Source organism: Eublepharis macularius, chromosome 2, assembly GCF_028583425.1.
Source record: "Eublepharis macularius isolate TG4126 chromosome 2, MPM_Emac_v1.0, whole genome shotgun sequence".
NCBI classification, from domain to species: Eukaryota; Metazoa; Chordata; class Lepidosauria; order Squamata; family Eublepharidae; genus Eublepharis; species Eublepharis macularius.
In genome coordinates this window covers 203,979,712-204,005,400 of record NC_072791.1, presented here as the reverse complement: position 1 = coordinate 204,005,400, position 25,689 = coordinate 203,979,712, and the positions used below count along the sequence as shown (strand labels likewise).

The following is a 25,689-nucleotide window of genomic DNA, read 5'->3' as shown; positions in this document are numbered from 1 at the left end:
TTCTGGTATAAACATTGCTTTCTCTTTGTATTTCTTGATATTTTTTCTTCTCCATCTATGGTCAAAATATTAAAACTGACTAATATGTTTTAAAGTGCCTGAAGTTCCCAAGAAAGTTGTTCCAGAAAAGAAGCCAGTTGAACCAGAAGCTCCGCCCACTAAAGGTATCTATTTATTTATTTATTTATTTATTTAAAATTTGTATTCCACCCTCCCCGCAAGCGGGCTCAGGGCGGATAACAACATATTAAAAATACAATTAAAAATTCATGTTCATTAAAAACAACACATTTAAAACAGGATGGTGGACAGCCTTCACAGGGATGGTTAAGATTTATACACCCCTTTTTTCCAGGCTGGTGGAGGCCCAGCCTCAGCCATATGTCTGGCGGAATAACTCTGTCTTGCAGGCCTGGTGAAAAGATAGTAGATCCTGCCAGGCCCTGATTTCAGCAGACAGAGCATTCCACCAGGTGGGAGCCAGGACCAAAAAGGCCCTGGCTCTGGTCGAGGCTAGGCGGGCCTCCTTGGGGCCAGGGACCACCATCAATGCATGAAGGCTAAAAGTAGGGTTGTACAGGAAGGTACATGTCAATGTAATTTTAATAATATGGAAAGATCCTTCCTGATTCTGATGAACAATCTGTCCTGTTTGTGTCCTGCTTTTAGTGCAATCCTAAGAAGAGTTACTCCACTCTAAGCCCACTGATTTCAATGGATTTAGGCTGGAGTAACTCTTCTTAGGATTGCACTGTCTTCTCCTATGATGCAGAAAATGTTCTATCCTCTGCGATCTTTAAGATACTTTCAGCCTATCTTTTAAAATATTTATTTATTAACTGTTTCATATACAGGATTCCCAATGGTTTCCTATTCCTGATAAGGTTGCTGATCAGATCCATGATTTGTTTAGTTTCAACAACTGTGCAGTATGGTACCCCCAGGTCAATCACTAGACTTCAACTGTCAGTCAGTTAAATCCATCAACTATAGCCTAAACAAATTAGCCAAATATGTAAGCAATCAATGCATGAAGGCTAAAAGTAGGGTTGAATAGTAAGCCTACAAGTTAATAATGCCCAGAAACTAGGTGTATAAAACTTGTTTGTGAGAAGAAGGCATTGGGAATAAAGGTATGCCCCACTCCCTTTTTTAATGCATTGATTATGCACAGTTTTTAGGATGCAGTTATAAGAACACTTCAACACTTGCCTAGAAGTAAGCCCCTTTGAATAAAATGGGACTTACTTCTGAGTAGACCAGTTTAGGATTGCTTCCTTAGACATATCCACAAATTCTGTCTTTCTCCAGTCAGACGTGTATCTATCACATTCTTCACATACATAGACAGTTGGAGAACTGAGATTACATTTGCTGAAAATTTTAAATTGTGTGTGTGTTTGTATGTGTGCATTGTTTGAAATTAATCTGTAGGAATTTAGAGAGCTAGATATTTTTACCAGAAGAAGATGTGAAGGGGTATGTGACAATGGAAAAGACAGGGTGTGGAATGAAGACAACCAAATGTCTTACATGTGGTGTAAGCAAAGAATATTTTCATGTTTTTGTCAGTGTTGTGTTCATGTTTTGTGTTTTATTGTTTCCAAATCTTATATCTTCAATATTCACAAATTCAAAACCAATCAATATCTTTTAAGTGCCTGAAGTCCCCAAGAAAATTGTCCCAGAAGAAAAAGTACCTAAGAAACCAGAACCTCCTCCTCCTAAAGGTATTTGTCAATGGTGAAATAAGTTCAAAATTTGTGGGCGCAGTTCTGCTTATATAGAAATCAGTGGTAAAACTCCCATGGGTGTTAATGGACAGACTCCATCTTTTGCCTTGTTCTCAGAATGTTAACATCTGTTATTTCATTTATTATTTATCAATGAGATGTAGAAATAATGTATTTATTGAGCACAACTCAGACAAAGTAGAGCTGTTTTAAGTTCCATTTCAGTTAAGTTAAGCATGGGAAATCTAAGCATATGTTTATATCTCTCCCATAGAAATCAGTGGGATTGAAAAATGTTTTACTTTGGCTGGGCCATGTCCATAGAATGACTGTTGGACCCTGGGATATACCACATAAGATATAAAGACATTCTTGCGGTCTTTCTAGTCACACTGGTAGAACACTGACTAAAATCAGCCACATCTTCATATCAAGTCCTAGTTGGAAATCTTTGTTATACATGGGGGAAAGTGGCAAAACAGTCCCTAGACTATTGTAGAAATTATTTTTTAAAAATCAGAAATTTCCTAGAAGAGCTCTGATCTCACTGGTCTTGTCTGTATGTTTGTGTTAACGGCTATTTTGATGAAACATAAAGTAGAGAGGAGGAGACAGAATTATAACAAAACGTAGTAGATAATACCTTCATGTTTTGTTTCATTGTTTGTTTTAATGTTTTATACATCTCAATGGTATTAGTAATAGTAAAAAAACTAATATCTTTAAAGTGCCCGAGGTACCCAAGAAAGCTGTGCCTGAAGAGAAATTTCCAACACTTAAAAAAAGAGAACCGCCAACACCTAAAGGTATATACTATTTTTGATAAAATCACTAAGGAAAAACTAGTCTTTTTTCTTATTCTTTTGATCATTTATCATCTTACGGCTATATATTTGGGGATATGTCAAGTATACCATTTTGAGTGTGTTTTTTGTTGTATGTATTTCAAGCTTTATCCTCGTAACTCGATTGATAGGTAAACTGTGGTTTTAGGTATTTTAAGGATGGCAGCATGTATTGCCAATTTGTATATCAGTACTTAAACTTTGATTCGCCCGTCTTTTGTGATTCATTGCTCTTTTAGTTCAAAACAGTAAAAATAAAATAATATCTTTAAAGTGCCTGAGGAGCCAAAAAAGGTGGTCGTTGAAGAGAAAGAACCAACTCCCGTGCTTAAAAAGCCTGAACCCCGCGTTATACCTAAAAAACCAGAACCACCTCCTGTTCAAGGTACATCTCAGCATCAATATGACCATAAAATGTTTCCATTTGTTTATGAAATACATTTCTTGTCCTGTCTGTGCCCTGTTGCTTCATGCTCCTTTTATAAATAAAACTGTGGGTACAGTACAGTCTGAATGTTTAGGTTAGCGTAACTCCATCAGAATTGTTCTCTGTGCACTTTAGCATAAAGAAAGCATAATTGCTAGTTTTGTTATGCCTGTCCTTCGTGTTTCATTCCTTTTTCTTCTTCTTCATGTTAGCTAAATATCTCTTAAAACAACTCTTAAAATAAAACTAATATCTTTTAAGCACCCAAAGTACTTCAGAAAGCTGCTCCAGTACAAAAAGTACCTCTTGCAGCGCCTGAAGACGTAGAACATTTTGCTGTGCCTGAAGAAGTGGAACCAGCTGCCATGATTGAAGAACCAGAGGCTGTTTCTCTTCTTGAAGAGACAGAAGTCATCATTGAGCCTGAAGAACCTGAAGCTGTTCTGGAAGAGCTAGAAATTACTGCTGTTCCTGAAGAACCAAAACCGAAAGTTGTGCCTAAAAAAGCAAAACCTGCAGGAGTGCCTAAAAAACCAGAACCTGCCGGTGTGCCTAAAAAACCAGAAACTGTGGCTAAAAAACCGGAACGCCTGCCAACTAAAGGTACCTGGCATCGTGAAAAAGAAACGATTCTTGCAGTTGAGGAACATACACGTGTTTCTGTTTTTGAAGAAGTTGAGGTCATAGCTGCCCTTGAGGAACCCGAGCGTGTTTCGGTTTTTGAAATAGCTGAAATAAGTGATGAGGTTCAAGAAGGTGTTCTTGAAGAACAAGAAACCATTGAAGAACCTGAACCTTTTACTATTCTTGAAGAATCAGAAGCCGCTGAAGAACATGAAACTTTTATTCATGAGGAACCAGAATTAACGGCTATTCCTGAAAAACCCGCAGCTTTGCCCAAAAAGCCTACTGCTGCACCTACAAAGCTAGAGCCTGTACCTGTGCCTGAAAAACTGGAGACAGCAGCTGTGGTTAAAAAACCAAAGCTGCCTCCTACACCTAAAAAAACAGAGCCTGTTGCACTGCCTAAAAAACCAGAGGCTGTATCTAAAAAACCAGAACGCTTACCAGTGAAAGCTGCCAGGAAGCGTGAAGAGCTGGAAGCACAAACTATTCTTGCGTTGAGAGAACAAAAACGTGTTGCCGTTTTTGAAAAAACAGAGGTCATAGCTGCACTTGAAGAACCAAAACGTGCCTCGGTCTTTGAAATAACAGATATCATGGTTGAGCCTCATGAGGTGGATCTCAGAGAACAAGAAACTATTGTGTCACTTGAAGAACCTGCACCAGAGGTTGCTGACGTCCCTGAAGAACCAGAGATTGCTGCCCTTCCTGAAGAACCAGAGTCTGAAGTTGTTGGTGTTGCTGAAGAACCGGAACCAGCAACCGTGCCTAAAAAAACTGAACGTCCACCAGTTAAAGGTACATGGCGTAATGTATTCTTCAACAAAGATTTTGTCTTCTCTTTTGGCAAACATCGTTTTGCCAGCTTTCTGTTGAGCAATTTAAAAAATGGTCTTGTAGATAAAGTTAAATTGTACGTATACATTTGTTGTACGTATATGAGTGTTTTGTATGTGTGCAGGGGTGTGCGTGTGAGAAAGAGTGCAGTAAAGAAACAATGAAGTTCAGAATTGGCAAAATAATTGAATGGTAATTGCAGTGGCATAAATAGACCAATAGTTGTCTATCTACTAGTGAAATCATAAGCTTGGATAAGGAAATAGTATCAAGAACAGTGATAACTTGGAAACTGTGAGTTAATGTCTGCTATGCTTGTGGTTTTATGGTCCTTTCTGTCTTTTAACAAATCAACTAATATCTTTAAAGTGCCTGAGGTTCCCAAGAAAGTGGTCCCTGAAAAGAAAGTTTCTGTTCCGGTGCCTAAAAAACTCAAACCTCCACCACCTAAAGGTACATGTCCACACTAATATATGCACCTAAAGAAGATCATTTCTTTATTCTTCTTAAATATTTCTTGAAATTCTTTGTTCTGTATTGTATGTTCTGTCTTGAATAGAATCCTTAAAATTCATTTTATCTAAAATGTGTATGCATGTATGTCTGAATGTACTGACATCTGTCTGTAAATTTAGTCTTGGTTATTCACATCTTGAATGAGCCACGGCTCTTCTTAATGTTTGGTATCATTTACTTCAACAATCCTCAAAGTAAAAAAAAAAAATATTATCTTTAAAGTGCCTGAGGAGCCCAAGAAAGTTGTTCCAGAAAAGAAAAAGCCAGCGATTGCGGTGCCTAAAAAACCCGAACCTCCAGCCACCAAAGGTACTTTGGCATCAAGAAACAACCACAGAGGGAACAATGATCCCCAGTTTTATTGCAAAGCTTTTATAAATTTTTAAAACATAGTTTCCCTAACTGAAGTCCATTGTTAGTTTTGCAAATTGTATTCTAAAGACATCTCTGTAGTGGGGTAAGGGTGGAGGGGTTGGGAACTGTTCAAATCCAACTGTTAATAAGCACATTAGTATCTTGGGATACTAGTATCCATTTTTTATGTATGCAATTAATATACCTTAAAGTAAAACAAAAATAACTCTTTTAAAGTGCCTGAAGTGCCTAAGAAAGCTGTGCCAGAAGAAAAAGTACCTCTTGCTGTGCCTAAAAAGCCAGAACTGTTGCCAGAGAAAGGTACAGGTTCACACAAGTTTTTCATCTCTAGCCGGTTTTATGTATGTCGTTTGGTTGGATGTTTTATGTGGTCCTATATGTACAACATGCAGGGATAGTATACTCTATACTTTCATCAGGGACTGTGATATGTCTTGTTAGAATAAGACAGCAACCAAAATATATGTTATATTTTTCTACTTATGGCTGTAAACAACTCTAGATTTCGGCTCTCCCAGCCGCGGCTCGCCACGTAAGCTGGGAGCCGGCAATTGGAGCCCTGGACGGAGAAGGAGGCAGACTCCCTCCCTCTCCATTGGGGTTCTGGGAAGGGGCGGAGCTTAGCGCTCTTGTATGCGTTCTGCCCCTTCCCGGTGTCAGGCTGCCAAAGTGGCCCATACTTTTTGGAAGATCAAAATTAACCTCAGAAATGGGTCACTGTCAAAATTACGGCTGCAGAATTTGGGGTTTTTTTAGACATGTGAGCATGATTAAGAGAAAGGAAAGTACTTTGCCAGTGAATTTGTAAGCAGAGTTACTCCAGTCTCTGCTTAGGTTTTCACAGTAAGTTCCATTAGTGCGTAGACCCCAGTCCACTGTTTCCAAACTGGAAGGCAAGATAAGGAGACCTCTATGAGTTCAGATAATCCTCAGAATCTTCTTGGGGGGGGCACATGTGTGTGTCGCTTATATTTGCATCTTGTTCCTGTGTGTTTATATGCACAGAAATTACACAATGCCAACGCTTTGTGTGTTTTGGGATGTGTTAGAAGTCTCCAAACTGTTTGTCATAATATGTCTGCAATTCTTCTTGCCATCTTGCCTTGGCAATGGCCATTTTATACTGGTTATCAATATTCTTTAAAGAGCCAGAAGTTACAGAGATCATTGAACCCGAAGAACCAGTGCCTGCTCCTATTCCAGAAAAGGAAGAGATCATTCCCACTGAAGGTATTGACTGTGATAAAGTATACAGCTCTCTCTTATATCTTCATCTTTCTATATGGAAAGATGTGTGTGTTTGTTGAAAGTATAATGTATATGTGTGTGAGTTTGTTGAAATGGTCATTCCAAATTTTTGTTTGTGTGTTCTGTATTTATTTTTTGTAATGGTCATAATATATGTCTGTTGTGTCCCTAATTATATCTATTGTGTTGGTCATAATTTGTGTTTGATAATAATGCTTACTTTATAGGACTCTTCCTATTTAAGTTACTTGGAGATGTTCTAATGATTATTAGTAAATCAGGGGGCTTGGATCCCAAGTAGCATTTCCATGAGTAGAAGGACTTCTACCCACAGAGCCCAGTTTTACTGCTGCTCAAAACAGCCCCCTGTCCCAAAAAACAGGGAGGCAAGAAAGTCGTATTCTGTAGGTGGAAATTGTTTTGTCCAAAATGTTTCATTGGATCCAAGCCACTGATAGGAACCTTTGTAGGCAATGCAACCTATGCAGAGCATGCAATCTGAGCCTATTTAGGCTTAGACATAAGTAACTCTGCATAGGATTGCATTGCGGGAGTTTTATTAATGGAATCTATAGAAGCAATTTCATTTCTTTAGTACAATAGACATTTTCATTTGAGATTATAGTAATGACATTTACACTGAATCTACCATTTAAAGAGCCAGTACCAGAAAAGAAGATACTTGAGAAACCAAAGCCCCGTGTACCTATCCCACCTAAAGAGGAGGTTAAGGAGGAAAAGGTTCAGCTTAAAGGTATCCAAAGCAACCCAAAAAAGCATTAACAGCTTTATTTAAAGCCCCAGTTCCATAACTAATGAATATTTATACATAACAGTATAAATATGGAAAGCGTGATGGTTAATATATTAATGTAAGTCCTAACCGAGTGTTGTTTGAATGGTTTTAGTCTAATGTTCCTACTCACTGGTGGTTAATCCACTTGAGAACATTCAGCAATGCCTTGCTTAGTTGATTTGTGGATTTTCATCTAAAGAATGGGCTAACTGTTTAAACCAAAATATTAATTTTCCAAAATATTCCAAAATATTAATTTCCAAAATATTAATTTTATACTAATTTAAAATCATGTTTAGGGTTCACAGTCCAGAGAGTTACTTGAGGTGTAACTCAAGTCAGTGCTTTTTAATTGAAACAGCCAACAACCATGTGATGATGACAACATAAATGGCTTTGAAACTCAAAAGCAAAAGCCATTGCATTTTATTAAGACCAAGTTGTCTGCCATCTTAGGCTGTGGTTCAAAACCCTAATAGGTGGTTCTCTGGATTATAATAGAATTCTTTAAAGGAGCAGGTGTCAAAAGCATGCATGTTGTGGTAACAATTGATGTTTAGAACTACATGATAAAACAAAGTGAAACACTACCTTAGTTTCCTACTGTCGGTCAATAGCAGGTTCTCAAAATGCACAGATATCTGGACCACTGGTTTGCATTATTTTTTCAAGATTCCAAAATATATAACATCATCATCTCTCATTTTTGAGATGCAGTCTTTTTATATTATAGGGCATCATGGGAGGTCAAATATCTGCAACAATGTGACTCTTAAGCAGGGTTGACAACCTCCAGAAGATGTCCTTGATCTCCAAAGATTAGTTACCCTGGAGGAAATGGCTGCTTTGGAGGGTAGACTCTATGACATTATACCCCGACCTCTCCAGTCTCCAGGAATTTCCCAATCTGGAGTTGGCAACTCTGCTCCTAAATAATAATCTGGACCTATAAGAATTGCATTTTAGTTCTTAATTGATGGTGTTCTTCCACCATCCTCAAGCAAACCAGGAGTCGAAAGTCTAACGAAAATGTTCAGATGGCTTTTCATTACAGGAATGTTGTTATTTCAGAACATTATCTTCTACAGTTTGCTGCCTATTGTTTCTAATGAACTTTGAAGGGCATTTGTTTCAAGGATTTTCATAAATTGGAAGGAACTTGATGGCACATAACACACACACAATTGTAAACCACTAGATATTCACTTTTCCCCCTGACTTCCCCCTACTTGGATGGTTCCCTCTTACTTTCACTATTTTTCCACTATTTTTCACTATTTTTTCTTGTCACTATTATTTTCACTAATTTTATTCTTTGTATAAATCACCCACTCTTTAAATCTCATAAGGGAATAAAGAAAGTTTATGCCTGAAAAATCTGTTTAAGTTTTGGGGTTGGGGAAGGCTTCTGTCCCAGCTAAATATAATGGGAAGAATCCACAAATCACAGGTGACCAGAGCTTCCAGAGACAGATTTGTCCCATGTTCCCCTTCCAACAGCCCCAGTAACTCACCAAAAGGTCAGGGGAATCAAATGGACAAAATGCCACATGACATGGGGGGGGGGCTGTCATAAGCAGAGGAAATAGGGCAAAATTGCTCCCATGGGACAAGCACCGAACTTACTCGACCTAGTTCCTCCACTAGGGGAATTCCCAGTTCCTTTGAATGGAAAGAATTCATAAAATCAGACCTTTCCCATTTCCCTACAGGGAGTCAGGACTCAGGAGATACCCTCCTCCCAAACAAAATACTATGTAGCATGTGGTGCTGCAGTAAGAAAGGGGAATGGGGTAAAAAGTGGAACAATTTTAGCTCTGAGGTATGTTCCACTTGTACAATAGAGAGATGTGGGGATTTTTTCCAAATCCACCCCTTACTTTACCCACTCCCCAGTTCCATATTTCAGTTTGTTAAGGGGGGGGGGTCCTCTGGCCATTGGCAGGGGACTTTTAGAGACAGACAGGATTACTGTAAAGTTGGAAGATTTACTCCAACAAACTCTTTCCATGGGCAGAAGTTAGGAACCAATCCAAACACTCCAAGGGTAACAAATTATAGTTGAATATTCTGAAACAGAGGCTGGCCATGTGAAGTCTTCAGGTGTTGCATCCCATGTAAACTTCCTTCTCAGCCCATATAATTACTATGTGGTAATTCACCCACAGAGTGATAAATTCAGAGGAAATAGAGTAAACGTTTTTCTAAAGGAAAAACTGTTACAAGCTGGACAGAAGGTCAAACGAATGGCTTCCTCGTGGCAGCCACAATGATACCACTACCATTTTAAAGTCCTGATTGGGCCCACAACACTTTTTGTGCCTCACCCCGTGCCTTTTCAAGATGTTCACATCTAGTTTTGCCCTTTGTAGGCTTGCAGGTCTTTGTCTATGAGGTGCACCTGGCTCTTGTCTCGAGAGAGCAGTGTGATGTAGTTCTTGATATTTTCCACAATAGGACAACCACGATAAGGCACATGTGAAAAGAAAATATGTGTTCAATTTATTTCACTTCATTTTTAGTGAAGCATACTTACATTTTGTTCTGGGTAGTTTATGGATTTTTTTTATTTTGACTTTAAGGCCATAATGAAAAAATGTTAGAATAGAACAGAAATATTTTGGTTAAAGATTGTTTGGGACATTTTTAAAAAATCTTCTTTTGATAAAAGTAACTGAGAAACAGGAAATCACAAACTAAGAGGATCGTTGCTTTTTCCACATCTTATGAATCATCAGAACAGAAGAATACATCTTTCCTATAAGAAATTTCTCAGAAGCCACATTTTTACAATTATCTTCTGATTGTTAGTCCTTGATGCTTTGTTGTATATCAAGTATCCAGTGTCTGTATACATGGTGTGTACATGGCTATTATTATTGTGGTCTTATTCTTAAATTAATATTATTTTAAGCACCTGGGCTGAAACCACGGAAACAACTTCCTGAAGCTGCCCCTCCTCCACCTAAAGAAGAAGTTACTCTGAAAAAAGGTATAGTGATTTCGACATATTCATAAAACCCAAAGGAATCATGTACCAAAATATCCCAGAACGTCTGCTAACCCTAAATCTACATTATCATATGGATCTACAACCAGCTACAGTATATTACCTCCCTTGAGAAACTTATAGACAATTGCATCAAGAAAGGTTCTTCTGGCTGCAAGCCTAAAGACACTTTCCTGGGAGTAAACCTCATTTAATAACGTGGGGCTTACTTCTGAGTAGACCTGCTTAGGATTGCTCTCTCTGTTGTTTTTAAAAAAGTGATTCTTATTCTGCTAAAATCACTGAGAACTCTGGCAATTCCCAAACATTTGGACATTCTGAACACCGTGTTATTTTCCAAATAAAGAGACTTGGGCCATTTTCACATGCGCCCCAAGAGATTGCACAAACTCATGGCATGAAGCATCTTCCTAGCACGATCTCCTGGCACAATCCCCTTTAATGACCCGATGACATCAGAAAAATTGCCATTAAACAGGATTATGCTGGGAAATCACGCTAGGAAGACATTTTTATGCCGTGAGTTTCTCATGATCTTCCAGGCCGTGGCCATGAGAAAATGGCCTTGGTGCCGCTCATGCCATAGTAATCAATGTTTTAATTATATCCTCTGGCCAAAGAGACTTCCTCGTGAAACCACATTAGAGGTTATGAGACCATCTTGATAAACAGTTTATTGAGAGGATGGTAGAAGCTGTGCTCCACATACAAAGTCTGGTGATTACACAACTATAAAATCCAGCTCCTTCACACAAGATGTGTCTTCTGTATAGGTGTATGTTACACTGATCGTTTATGTTTCTTACTTTGGTTCATTTAATTTCTTTTTAATAATCTTCTACATCAACATCACTGTTTTTGAAATAAAATTCTTTCTCTTTTAAAGTTACAAGAGCAGTTAAGAAGCCTGAGGAGGAAGAAGTTAAACCAGAGAAAGAGAAAGAACCTAAAGTTGAACCTAAGGCAGTTGAAAAAATTAAGAAGCCTGAAGGTACAAGTCTAACTCGGTTTACTATGACAGAAAAAGAAACCCATTTTCCATAAGTCCTTTCTGGGTTTTCAGTGTAGTGTTAGAATTTTGAATTAATCACCAGCTTTATACTGAAAGTGTACCCACAGATTAATATTGGAAATCTTTGGGATACAATTGAAATTTACTTCTTCCCATCTCCCTTCCCCCTTTCATAGACTCTTTCTTTCTGTGTCTGTGTGAGAAAGAAGCCTTGAAGAATGTTAGATTTTTAAATATGTTCTGTGAATCATTGTTCTCTTTGGTCTTCCCCAGTGCGCTGTAGTAGCCGTATGGCAGTCTTCCCACCTTGTCTATCAGTACTGATCTTGGCAAACCTTTAAAATGGTCACTTTAATAAAGTCAGGCTAGTTATGTATGTCACAATAAAATCTATGAATGTCTCAAGGAAGTCAAAGTAGCTATCAAAATAAATAACCTAGCTATCAAAATAAAAACTGATATTTTTAAAGTGCCAGAGATTCCAAAGAAGAAAGTTGAGGTCCCAGCTGTCAAGAAAAAGGAAGAAAAACCTGTACCTGAACCAGCAAAAGGTACAAACCCTGCCATGCTGCTATCTTTATGCCTAAAACTAAAGCTGTCTTTGTTCTTGAACATCGGTCTGCAAGCTACATTAATCTTTCCAATCAGCTACCCATAAACACTATCATCTTGGCACTCTTCTAGCTAATTGCTAACTCTTCAGTGCATTATTCATCTCTTCATTGTCATCAAGCTCTTCTTATTTTGCTTTTTTTCCCCCCAAGCTAAATGTTTTCGACTGGTGTCATTTATCAATTTGTTACAACCAAAAAAAGCTTCTTTTTTTTAAAGCATCAGTCTTTGGTTAACTGTGCTATGATGTCCGTCATTCTGACATTTTTATACTTCTTGTCAGTTTTGCAGTATTCTGTTATCACTGTTCCATTAACCTGTTTTATTATTGTTGTGTTTAAAGTTCCAGAGGCTAAACCAGCAACCATTCCTGAACCAAAGCCTGCAGTAGGTAAGACATTTTTATCAGTCATTAAGCTGATCCTAAAATTTGCATTAGCATTGCCCTACCTTTGATGGACAATATAAAATCAGTGTAGCTTCAGTATGTCATCATGGAGGCATTGAGACTGTATATACTGTATCTGGCTACCTTCCGGTACAGCAATTCTTATTTGATCAGGCTCTTTGTTTGCCTATTAAATACATTGAACAGCTGTTCCAGCAAATGACTCAGATCAACCAGAGCATTTCCACAGCTGGAAGGATTTCTGCCCATGGAATGCAACTTTCTCAGCTTCCCCCTCCTACTACATGAACTCCAAAATGCCCCTCCAATGCTGCTCTTTGGGAAGAGGGGACCCCTCCCCCAGGGTAGCATTTCAGGGGGCATTTTGGGCTGCAGTATGAGGACAAAGGTTAGAAAGTCACAATCTGTGAATGGAAATCTTTCTGTCTGTGGAAACACTCCGGTGGATCCTACTTTCATGCAGGCTCAGGATAAGGAAAGTCAAAACCTTCAGATGATAAAAAGGGCCAAGTTTATCTGTTTAAGGATCTGTGCTGCCCGTAGGCCAAACCCCGTTCCAAACCTAGATACAGTGCAGGCCATTGGTGGGATGCAGAAGAATCAGGCCTCCTCTTGTTTGTGCGTCCCTGAATTTACGGGCAAGGCCATCTTAACTCAGAGCCTTGAGCTGTCACATACCTAAGCTAGGGATGCCAAACCCCTGCTGGAGGCAGGGGATCCCCCACCCTCACCCCCACCCCTGCTTACCTGGCCAGCGGGGGGAGCATGCCTTCTGTGCACGCTCCCCTGCAGTGCTGCTTGCTCCCATGCGCTGCTGCCACCCAGATCTAGCCCATTTTGTCCCAGATCGGGGCCACTGCAGAGTGCGGGAGTGCTCCTACCCTCCACAGGGGCCCAAAATGCACCCGTTTCTGCCCAGATCGGGCTCATTTCAGGCCTGTTTTGGCACAGATCAGGCCTGTTTTGAGCTTCTGCGGAGCACGACAGCACTCCTGTGCTCCGGAGTGGCCCGAAACATGCCCATTTTTGCCTGGATTAGGCCCATTTCAGGCCGCTGTGGAGCACAAGAGTGCTCCCGCACTCTGCAGCGGCTCAAATTGGGCCAAATCTGCGCCAAAACGGGCCCAAAATAAGCCCAATCTGGGCCAAATCGGGCATGGTTTGGGCCCCTGCAGAATGTGGGCACGCACCCACAGGCTGCGTGATGATGTCACAAGTGACTTCATCATGCTTGCGGGCCGCCTACACATGCACCCCCCCACCGAAACAGGTAAGTGCCAGGCCCCAATCCCCCGCCGGGAGGTTGAGGGGGCCTAGCAACCCTACCTACAGGTCAGGCTCTTCCTTGCCAAGCATTCATGATGCTCAAGGGAAGTATACCACTTCCTGTCCTCTTAACCACAGGGTCTATGAGTCGAGGATAATGACATCATTCAAGGGCTTCCTGTCCCAGGTCCATGAAGGCACCAAGGCCTCAGGCCTGGTGTGAGGGTTAACCTTTCACCATCCAAATGATGCCCAAGCTGTACTGAGTACCGTTCAAGCAACTTAACTCACATTGCTTCTGCCAACATGGGATACTAATGCTGAGGCGTCATTGAAAACTAGTAATGCTATTTTCAGAGTAAAATAGGCAAAACTCCCTAACTCCTAGCCTAGAGCCAATCTGCAGGAAGGGAAAAAATTCCTTCTTGGCCCCAAATGAGGGAGGGGGTCAACTCTGAGGTAAAGGGAGAGAGGGTGGATGCCTTTCTTACTGATGGTCAAAAGAACAGGGAGTGGGCAGATGGTAGCCCCTTACATGGCTTCCCTCCCCACCCCCAACTCTGTCACAGAGAGGCAGCGTCAGACCTCTCCAGCTCTCTTCTCCCCCCATGCAAATCATGCTCCTTTCCCCAAGCCTCTTGCAAGTAGAGGGTCTGGGCCATCCTTCTGAGAAAAGGACAGAGCTAGGACAAAGCCTAACTATTGCATGATTCCAATAAATGTTGAAAAGCCATTCATTCACCAGTTCTATTAGCAAAATTGATGAAAAGTCCATTTTTAAGAAGTCCCCATTCAATTCTTCCCACAGCTCTAAAATCTCCTAAGCCCCCTGCAGCAGAGCCGACTCCTGAAGCTGCTCCTTTGACAACGCCAGTGGTTGGAAAGAAAGCAGGTATTAATCTATATTAATCGTTCTGTAATACATACATTTTGCATGCGTAGCTGTATTTGCCACCTTTCCTTGTATAAGGAATCTCTATTAATGGGAATATTTATAATGCTCATCTTGCTAAATGCTTTTTAGAGAGCACATCTCCTCATGTTAAATAACATACACATGTTTTAGTCAAATTCACATGGGGCCAGTTCTTTACGAATCGCCCTGTTTGAGGCCAAAAGGATCCCTGCGCATAGTGTGGGAGTGCTCCCTCAACCAGAGCAATAACATCACTTCCGGAAGTGATGTCATTGTGCTGGTGGTGAGTGATCACCAGGCAGCTTACCACCTCACACAAAACCCTCATGGGCAGAACGGCAAACCAACAGGTGTTTGTCTGCCACCAGTGGCACCTGGGGACCCTCTCTACAAATAGGATGAAAGAGAAAAGTGGCCTTGTACCTCAAGATGCCTCAAGTCCTGATATCATTCAGTTGGAGCTCCAGAATTTTCCAAAATGATCATCTCAGTATTCACAGGATATTGGGTGAAATGATCCAGCATAACCACAAGCTAGGCTTGCTTACCAAATAGATCTTTCCCACTTCCTATTTCCACTTTAGCTTGTATTCTCTCTCCCTCAGATGAACAGAACTGCCTTTTGCAAGGCCACCTTTGGAAACTTAAGATTCTATTTTCCTTAAATATTGCTCATGAAATGTATGCCTATAGGCAGCTTGTAAACGATAAGAAAGAAGATTGAAAAAAACAATGTTAGGCTAGGATCTGGGAGATCCAGGTTTGCCATGGAAGCTCACTGGGCGACCTTGGACCAGTCATACACTCAGGGCCAAACTACAAGTGATGCCTGACACAGGTTGGACACTTGTCAGCTTCCCTCAAGTTTTGATGGGAAATGTAGGCAGCTTGGCGGAACGTTGGACAAGTAACAGTTGAAAAGTCCATTGGACAGCAGTCGGAGAGCCAAGCTGCAGGACCAGGATGCCTACATTTCCCATCAAAACTTGAGGGAAGCTGACAAGTGTCCAACCTGTGTCATTTGTCACTTGTAGCTTGGCCCTCAGTCTAACTTACCTTATGAGGGCTTTGTGCGAATAAAAAGGAGAGGAGAAAGAGGTAAGCTGCTTTGGGTTCTCATTCAAGAGAAAGGTGGGACATAAATTAAGTAAACAAATAAATGAATAAATACTTTTTACAGACTTTATGTTTAATAATTCTGTAATTGTTTTATGTCAGAGCCCAAAGGTACACCAAAAGAAGAGGCTGCCAAGGGTAGAAGTCCTATTAAAGGTAAGAGAGAAATGTGCATGTTTAAATTTCTGATAATGCGCCATAATCCTCATTTTTATTCTGAGAGATTTAACCTTTTAAAAGAAATTTGCTAGATACCTGACTTTTTGAACAGCAAAGATTGATATGTTCTTTCCATTGTAGGCAGTGATGTCTCAAGTGTTCCTTTCCTTTCAAAATACTATTTTTATGGAATAATTTTCAAATTGCGCCAGTTGTACCTAAAATGGGCACATAAACTCACCTTAAAATGGGCACATAAACTCATTCATAATACCAAGTCAATATGTTTTCCCTGTCTGTGGACAAATATTGCCATCTTATCCGATGAAGAAAGGGGGAATGGAGGGAAGGAAGACTTCCACCCTTCCCTACCCATATTGCCCACCCTATACAGCACATAAGACAGTGTCCCATGTGAGTCTTGTAGAACTCAGTGGGGGTCATTGAGGATCACCTACCCTTTGCATAGCTCTGCCCTTGGTTGTGTTTCTTGATTGTGGTAGATTGAAACAGAATAGAGAGCAGGTGGGACAAGAATGTTAGAAGATCTCTGCTAGATCAGACAAAGAGTCTCTTTAGTCCGGCATCCTGTATATAATCACAGTGGCCAGCCAGTTTCTCTGGAGGGTCAAACAAAGAAGACGTAGAGGCCACACACTAGCATTCATTGAGATTTACTGCATCTAAACGTGGAGGTTCTCATCAGCCACTGTAGTTAGTAGCCATTGATTGACGTTTCATCCATGAATCTTATTTTGGGATAATGATGGAAACTGGCATTTTGGGCACAACAAAATTAGATGGCCAGTTGATCATGTGAGCAGGAAGAGTTACATGGGCCCTCTACTTGGTATAACCTTATTTACTTTAGTAATCTGCTGATTTCTGTCATGTTGACAACTAAGTACCCAGGCCTTACCCTGCTCAACTTCCTCTTCGGCAATATAATCACCAAAAAGGTATTCCTGCAGAGATCAGTTTTATGCATTTACCTATCTGATTTGCAGCCAAAAAGACACCTTCGCCAGCAGATGCAGAACGGAGGAAATTGCGGCCAGGCAGCGGGGGTGACAAACCCCCTGACGAGCCTGCTTTCACCTACCAACTTAAAGCTGTGCCACTCAAATTCGTTAAAGAAATTAAGGACATCGTGCTGACAGAAGCCGAGTCCATAGGCTCTTCTGCCATCTTTGAGTGCCTCATCTCTCCATCCACCGCCATTACCAGTTGGATGAAAGACGGCAGCAACATTCGCGAGAGTCCGAAGCACAAGTTCCTCTCTGATGGCAAAGACAGGAAGCTCCACATTATTGATGTACAGCTTTCAGACGCCGGCGAGTACACTTGCGTGTTGAAGCTGGGAAACAAAGAAAAGACCTCAACCGCAAAACTTATTGTTGAAGGTATTCCATGGCTCCTCTAAATATGTTCTGATTCATCTCTTTTTAAATACAAAATGTATCTACATGTATTTATTTCAGTTACAGTCTATGTGCATTTGTTAGCTGTCTTTGATAGCATTGTAATATAAATTGTACATATTGAACATAGAAACCAGACAATTATTTCAACACATATCCTAAGTCATATCACTGGTTTATCAAAATACTGTCTACTCTCAGAGTGGAAATAGATATTGCAAATTACCTGGGGATGCTGAAGTGCAGGACTTTGTGTGCTCCTCATTTCACGGACAGGCTGTGTCTTGTTCAGCACACGTGCATGCCTCTTTCATCTGCGGTTGCAGATTGCATCTGCGAGTGAATCCAGAGGGCAGAGGGCCTGTTCAGCTCTGGTTTTGCTGCGAGAACAAGTACTGTAGACTCCTTTGACTTGCCAATTTGTATTTCTTTAAGGTGTGAAAAACTATCAAGATCTGCATTTCAATAAATGGATGTGGAGTGGGGGGACAGGGATACTTTTAGCAGTTGAGGAGGAACTGATATGGAACATGTGAATGTACTCACGTGCAGCAAAACTGAAGTGTGACTGTGTGAGCAAAAGCAGGGAAAGCTGGAGGGGGGGACACATGAAATGAAGTTCAGTTGAGCATCCCTAGATACTTAGTAATGTGTATTTCCACCCTGACTGGTAGCAGACTCCAGGGTCTCAGGCAGAGGTCTTTTACCATGCCTAGTATCTGATGCTTTTTATTGGAGATGCCAGGAACTCAACAGTCTACATCCAAAGTAGATGCTCTACCACTGAGTAGACCCATATGCTTCCCAGATTCTGGGATCTGGACCTCTGATCTATGCCCTGGCCTAGAACAGTAATTATGTAAGCAACTGCTCTCCCTCCAATGAAATGAATGGATCCTTTTCAAGATCAAGAGAGGCGTGGGGGGTTTTCAGCGGGAACGCGGTGGAACGGAGTTCTGGCACTTCTTAAAAATGGTCACATGGCCAGTGGCCCTGCCCCCTGATCTCCAGACATAGTGGAGTTTAGATTGCCCTCCGCGCCCCTCTGTCTGGAGATCAGGGGGTGGGGCCACCAGCCATGTGACCATTTTTGCCGAGGGCAATTTAAACTTTAAAAAACTCCCCCCTTGTTCCAGCTGACCCAAAGTGATGTTATTGTGCAGTCTTGAGTTCCGCCACCTCTTTTCCTAGAAAAAAAGCCCTGAAGAGAGGTGTGCCTGTCTAAGCATGCACACAGTTCTGCACAGTAGGTGACACAATTCTAAAAGATTGGCTTATATTTCTTTGCTTCGCTTTTGCATGAATGAGATAATAGTTAAAGAATGCTTCGGTTTTTCTTCCTTCCCACAGAATTACCAGTGCGCTTTGTGAGGACTCTGGAGGAGGAAATGACTGTGGTTAAAGGGCAGCCATTCTATCTGAGCTGTGAGCTGAACAAAGAAAGAGATGTGGTCTGGAGAAAGGATGGGAAGATTGTGAAAGACGTACCTGGAAAGATTATGCTGAGTATTATCGGTTTGCAGCGCGCCGTGACTATCATGGATGCTGATGACACAGATGCTGGAACGTACACTGTGACCGTCGAAAATTCTACCCTGAGCTGTCAGTCTTGTGTAAAAGTTGTTGGTAAGTTAAATTCCTCTCAAAATCACTAATGGTTTACTTGGGAGTATGATAAAATTAGAATATTCTAAATATGAAGCAACTGAAGCACAAGAGGTGGCAGTTTGTTGTGAAATTCTACCGAACAAAAGAAAAAAATATGAGACGCTGTTAATTTTTATGGGCACTGTTCAAATCCTTAAGCTTTATTTGTGTTTTATTCTGCAGAAATGATAAAAGATTGGCTAGTGAAGCCTATCAGAGACCAGCATGTCAAACCAAAGGGTACAGCTATCTTTCATTGTGACATTGTCAAGGATACTCCAAATGTTAAATGGTACAAAGGTGATGAGGAGGTCCCGCTTGAACCGACAGATAAAACAGAAATTATAAAAGATGGACCGCATCTATATCTCAAAATTAAGAATGCCACACCTGAAGATATTGGGGAGTACGCAGTGGAGGTTGAAGGTCGTAGATATCCAGCTAAACTCACACTTGGTGGTAAGTATGTTATTACATCAAATTGGCAAGTGGTTCCACCTATTATAAGACGAATGAGGCATGCAGGCCTGTGTTCATTTTTCACTGATTTGCATATATATGTTATTCATTCATTTATTTCTGAACACCAGAACGTGAAGTTGACATACTTAAACCTTTGGAAGACGTGACTGTTTATGAGAAAGAAACGGCAAGCTTTGACACTGAGATTTCTGAAGAAGATGTCCCTGGAGAATGGAAATTGAAAGGAGAAGTACTCAGGCCATCACCTGTAAGCATCTATAGTTTTTTTTTAAATCATGAATTTAAACTCAAAATATGTGGAAGTTTTGAATAATGCTGATCAATAACAGCTCTGTATAATACCTTAAGCAGGGCATAGAATTTTTATGATTTATGATTACTGTTGATACGGTCTGTGACAGTGCCATTCTAAGTGGAATGACAACCTCCTAAGTCCACTGAAGTGTAAATCTGCTTAGGATAGCACAGTAAAAGCCTTGTTTTTATTGCGAAACCGAATCAAGCAATTCATTTCCATGCACGTTGGCTTAGGGGTAGAGAATCTTTTTATGTCCAGGAGGTTCCAGGTTCAATCCCTACTGAATGTTTTTTTTTAATTGGCAACCAGGCATATGGGTGATGCTGGGTGGTGCCCCTCCCCCCAGTGGGGGGAGGTGAGTTTCTGTGCCCTCCCGCCCAAAGTCATCTCACATCATTATATGATCGTCTATAGGTGAATGTATAACGTGCTGCTATGTTTGCCATTTTGATAGCTGTATTTATATGGTGCCAATGTTTTAAGTGAATGATTTGTATTATTTATATTTTAAATGGCTATTGCTGATGTATTGTGTACTGTGTTTTAAATTGTTGTTATCCGCCCTGAGCCCACTTGGTTGGGGAGGGTGGACTATAAATCTAAGTAAATAAATAAATCAAATAAATAAATCAAATAAATAGTTAAAATATTGTAAGTAATTTTCTAAGAGTCAGATCCAAAATTGCTGTTGTAATGACACGACTGCAGTGACACTGGCAAAACAGCATTTTTCTTGGTGGAGGAGGGAAATACAATTTTCACCCATTTCCGCACTCCCCCTTTGCCTCCACCACTTCTCCTTGGTGGATCCCTTGGTCCCCAGAAGCAGAACTGGGGAGAGGGCTCAGTGGGCTGCAACAGGAGGGGAGGATCAAGGAAGTCCCATTCCACCAGGACTTTGGATCCAACCCTAGATAAATAAGCAACATTTCTTGACACACGGTAAAGAAATGTGTGCAGCATGCTTTAAGCTGTTCTTTCGCGTATATTTTTACTCTGATCCAAAGAATATTATTGTAGCCACAATTTTTGGGATCAGCGTTAGAGCATCTGCTTGGCATGTTGAAGGTCCCAGGTTCAATTCATGGCATCTCCAGTTAAAAGAATCAACTGGTAGACAATATAAAAGACCTCTCCCTGAGACCTTGGAGAGCAGCTGCCAGTCTGAGTAGACAATACTGACCTTGATGGACTGAAGGTCTGACTCAGTATAAGGCAGCATCATGTGTTCGTTGTAATCATTTTATGATGGTACAGAACCTGCAGGCACATCAAGATACATTTAGCTCAGAAAGATGGCAAGACAAAAATATCTTCCCATCCTCTTAATTTTAAGAAAAATTTTTCCAACATTGGATATTATAAACAGTTTTTAAAAAATTAATGGACTGCAGCATGTTGTACTATTAGAAACATAAAAACACAGTAACATAGAGCTGAAAGGGGTCCCAAGGGTCATCTATTCCATCCCCTCCTGCACAATGCAGGAAATTCACAGCTCCCCCCCACCCCCCACTGGTCTATGCCCAGAATAGAATACTGTTGTTTTAATGTAAAAATATATAATTTTTTTCAGACCTGTGAAATCAAAGCCGAATTTGGAAAACGCTTCTTAACCTTACATAAAGTCAAGTTAGACCAGGCCGGAGAAGTCCTGTACCAAGCACTTAATGCCGTTACTGCTGCTATCCTGACAGTGAAAGGTAGAGTGCTTTACTAAAAATGTGTGTCCTTTTATTTCATGCATTACTTCCGCTGTGTGCTAGAAAAACAACGTATTCCTTTTATTTGCAGAAATTGAGCTCGACTTCGCCGTGCCTTTGAAAGACGTAACTGTGCCAGAGAAGCGGCAGGCAAGATTTGAATGCGTGCTTACCAGGGAGGCCAATGTGATCTGGAAAAAAGGCACTGACATTCTCAAAATCGGAGACAAATTTGACATCGTTGCAGATGGACTGAAACATATTCTAGTTATCAATGACTCTCAGTTTGATGATGAAGGAGAGTACACTGCAGAAGTGGAGGGGAAGAAAACTACAGCAAAACTGTTTGTGGAAGGCAAGTTGTTCTCTGCATAGAATTGCAGGGGGTGGGGCTGTGATTCAGTGGTAGAACATCTGCTTTGCATGCAGAAGATCCCAGGTTCAATCTCCAGCATCTCCAGTTAAAAGTATCTGACAGCCATTGATGTGAAAGACTGCTAGCCAGGGCTCATTTCAAGGGAGAACATGCAGGACCGCAGTTCTGGCAGTTCCCCAAAGAGGTCACATGTCAGGTGGCCCCGCCCACCCAACTCTCAGCCATTTGGGCCTGTTTTGGCCTGGATTGGGGCCGAAACAGCCCAGATCGGGCCCCTGACGGGTGGTGGATCACTCTCCCACTCAGCAGCAGCCCAGTCCTGACCATTTTGGGTCCCTTTTCAGCTATTTTCAGCCGCTTTTTGCCATTTGGGGCCAGGATTGGGTCCAAAACAGCCAGGATAGGTGATGTCAGGGGGTGTGGCATATGCAAATCAGTTAAGCTAATGACACACTTCTGATGATGTCAAGGGGCATGGCATATGCTAATGAGTTATGCTAATGAGTTCCTCCAGTTCTTTTTCTACGAAATGACCCCTGCCGCTAGCCGAGACCCTGGAGAGTTGCTGCCAATCAGAGTAGACAATACCGACCTTGATGGATCAAGGGTATGATTCAGTATAAGGCAGCATCATGTGTGGGAAGTTTACGAGAAGAACCTATCACGTAGAGTCACCGTTAGCCATGTTTGTTTGGCCCTAATTATCCTCTGTTCTATTTCAGGTGTCAGGCTGAAATTCATCTCACCACTCAAAGATCAGACAGTGAAGGAAGGAGAAACAGCTCATTTTGAATTTGAACTTTCTCATGAAGATATGCCAGTGACCTGGTTCAAAAATGATAAGAAACTCCACACGAGCAGAACTGTTCACATGTCTGCCGAAGGCAAAATCCACAAATTAGAAATCAGAGAAGTGACGCTTGATGACATCTCTGAGATCAAAGCTGAAGTTAAGACCTTGCACACTAAGGCGAACCTCAAAGTTTTAGGTAACATTTTTCTTATCCATTGTGTTACCCATTTTACTACATTAAAACTATGAAAGAACGGTCAGAATGTCTCAATGACATTATCTCCCGCTGCACTGTCCCAGATGATCTGCTTCAACACTCAGGGAACAATTTCGACCTGCAGGAGTGGGTTTATAAAGGTGACAACTTAATTGACAAAATTACCCAGACAAAGGTCTTCCCATGGTATAAACTTATTTTTAAAAACCATCTTAGAGCATCTTACGTGGTTGATATTACTGCACACAACTTAGAATGGCATTTACATCACTAAGATTCCAAACAATGCCAACTGAATTACTTTTAGGCCGATACTTCAAAAAACCAAAGGAGCAATGCATTTGATTATGCGGTAGATCAGTAAAGGACCTTTCCCGCTATGTTCTGGCTTGTCCTTTGTATACGGAACCCAGAAAGAAATTCCTGACCAAGACCCTAAATAACATACACTGACTCCGATAAATTAGTCAACATGTTATCTGACATAGGTGTCTCAGTCTGTATCCTACAAAGTGGCCCTTTTTGCCTTGGCCGGTAGAAAAATAAGACCAAGTGTGATTTCTAAGAAAACATCTCATCAATCTGAGCAGTAAATCCGGGTCTTGCTTGTGTTTTGAACAATTTTAATGTTGTCTGGTATTTTAGAATTCTTTTTAAATGTTATGGTTGTAATTTGTATATATGTTATGTATGACTATATACAGTAAATTTACTATATACAGTAAATTTGTATATATGTTTTGTGTGACTGTATACAGTAAATTTACCCCTACCCCCTCCTACATTAAAACGATGAAGTCTTTGAATCTTTATGTATTTATCTTTACGTATTTTAATCTTTGTGTTTTTATGTTCAGTGTTGTTATTACTAACCTCTTCGAAAAATTAATTTCTTCATACCAAACCCATATCTTATAGAGGCTGATCCATATTTCACTGTAAAATTGCAAAACTATACTGCTACTGAGAAAGACGATGTCATTCTGGAGTGTGAACTTAGCAAAGATGTGCCGGTGAAATGGTATAAAGATGGTGAGGAACTCGTCGCTTCCAAGAGAATCTCTATAAAGACCGATGGCAAACGTCGCATATTAAAAATTAAAAAGGCATTAGATGCTGACAAGGGTAATTATGTATGCGACTGTGGAACTGACAAGACAAATGCTGATCTTAACATCGAGGGTAAGTGATAGTCCTCCCGCAACACGGAAATCTCTTGGAAAACTTTTACCCATATTGATCAGAGCAAGACGTCTGATATGTACATGTACATTTGTTTTCAGCTCGACTAATAAAAATAGAGCGACCTCTATATGGTGCAGAAGTATTTGTAGGTGAAACAGCACGATTTGAGGTTGAAATCTCTGAACCTGATGTTCATGCCATTTGGAAGTTAAAGGGAGAAACTTTAACACCTTCACCTGTAAGTCCCTTGCAAAATGAAAATCTCCAAATTACAAGTTTTTTCTTTAAAAAAACAACAACTTTCTTACGAAATAATGGCAAAGGAATGAGTAATTAGGACAAATTTGTTGTTTTCCCCCTCTTTAATAAATATCAGGATTGTGAAATGATTGAAGATGGTAAGAAACATGTCCTGATCCTTTACAACTGCAAGTTGGATATGACTGGTGAAGTGTCTTTTCAGGCTGCAAATGCTAAAAGTGCTGCTAATCTGAAAGTGAAAGGTAGGCTCCAGAAAGCATTGACTCTAAGCACTCCATCCAGGAATGCTTTCATAATGAAATCAGCAAAAAAAAAAACACTTAAGAGAGTAGTTGATAAATCTCTAACACTAGGTATTACCTGATTTGATTTCAGAAATACCTCTCATCTTTATCACTCCACTAAGCGATGTCAAAGTCTTTGAGAAGGATGAAGCCAAGTTTGAATGTGAGGTATCTAGGGAACCTAAGACGTTCCGCTGGCTGAAAGGAACTCAAGAGATCACAGGAGATGAGAAATTTGAAATCATATCAGAGGGCACAAAGCATGCCCTTGTCATTAAATCTGTGGCTTTTGAGGATGAGGCTAAATACATGTTTGAGGCTGAAGATAAGCGGACGAGTGCCAAACTGATCATTGAAGGTTTGTTTGTACCATGGGTTCTGATGAACAGTCTATTCGGGTTTCATATTTGTATCGATTTTATGCATCACAGTTTATCCTTAATGAGATGCTTTTGTGGTTTAGGCATTCGCCTTGAATTCATTACCCCTCTCAAGGATGTAACAGCAAAGGAGCGTGAGAGTGCAGAGTTCACTGTTGAGCTGTCCCATGATAATATCCCTGTTATCTGGTATAAGAATGACCAACGACTGCATACTTCCAAGGTTGTTTCAATGAAGGATGACGGCAAATTCCATACGCTCACATTTAAAGATCTCACTATCGATGACACTTCTCAGATCAAAGTGGAAGCTATGGGCAAATCATGTGAAGCTAAGCTTACTGTTCTTGGTACGTGCTATCTGATTCGTATGGATCCTCTTATAACCATTGTGCATACATGTTCATATCTTTTTACTAACTCACTGTGTATCTATAACTGGTCCCTTTGCCTCTTTTGTGCGTTGATTGCCACGTTATCATATGTAGTGTGTATGAATTAGCCTTGAAATATAATTGTTTGGTGTTATTCCACGTTGTATAAATGGGAAAAATTGCTTGTGCTAACAAGTAGATCACAGACTTCTTTAGATCCATACACTTTTTAACTTTACCTCCATTGACTACAGCTAGACCTAACAGACTATCTGTTGACTTTAGCTTGGATGAACTAACTCACCATGCAATCCAATTGACTTTAAGTGGCCAAGATACAAGCATCTCAGCATGAATGGTTTGTGG

The 25,689-nt window shown here is 40.6% G+C and overlaps 1 protein-coding gene across 1 annotated transcript in view; it reads left to right on the top strand.

Annotated features, from left to right (window-relative positions):
• Positions 1–25,689, top strand: part of TTN (titin) — a 330,572-nt gene that overhangs the window by 180,964 nt on the left and 123,919 nt on the right. The window contains exons 168-195 of the mRNA XM_054971277.1: positions 96–164; positions 1,659–1,730; positions 2,462–2,539; positions 2,853–2,963; positions 3,267–4,427; positions 4,836–4,919; positions 5,205–5,291; positions 5,574–5,657; positions 6,504–6,587; positions 7,264–7,359; positions 10,316–10,393; positions 11,298–11,402; positions 11,894–11,974; positions 12,379–12,426; positions 14,519–14,602; positions 15,845–15,898; positions 16,909–17,304; positions 18,673–18,948; positions 19,153–19,428; positions 19,560–19,699; positions 21,327–21,453; positions 21,545–21,808; positions 22,552–22,818; positions 23,758–24,021; positions 24,123–24,262; positions 24,401–24,527; positions 24,661–24,927; positions 25,033–25,299. Of these exons, the coding sequence (XP_054827252.1) occupies positions 96–164; positions 1,659–1,730; positions 2,462–2,539; positions 2,853–2,963; positions 3,267–4,427; positions 4,836–4,919; positions 5,205–5,291; positions 5,574–5,657; positions 6,504–6,587; positions 7,264–7,359; positions 10,316–10,393; positions 11,298–11,402; positions 11,894–11,974; positions 12,379–12,426; positions 14,519–14,602; positions 15,845–15,898; positions 16,909–17,304; positions 18,673–18,948; positions 19,153–19,428; positions 19,560–19,699; positions 21,327–21,453; positions 21,545–21,808; positions 22,552–22,818; positions 23,758–24,021; positions 24,123–24,262; positions 24,401–24,527; positions 24,661–24,927; positions 25,033–25,299 (5,187 nt within the window). The remainder of the gene's footprint in view (positions 1–95; positions 165–1,658; positions 1,731–2,461; positions 2,540–2,852; positions 2,964–3,266; positions 4,428–4,835; positions 4,920–5,204; positions 5,292–5,573; positions 5,658–6,503; positions 6,588–7,263; positions 7,360–10,315; positions 10,394–11,297; positions 11,403–11,893; positions 11,975–12,378; positions 12,427–14,518; positions 14,603–15,844; positions 15,899–16,908; positions 17,305–18,672; positions 18,949–19,152; positions 19,429–19,559; positions 19,700–21,326; positions 21,454–21,544; positions 21,809–22,551; positions 22,819–23,757; positions 24,022–24,122; positions 24,263–24,400; positions 24,528–24,660; positions 24,928–25,032; positions 25,300–25,689) is intronic.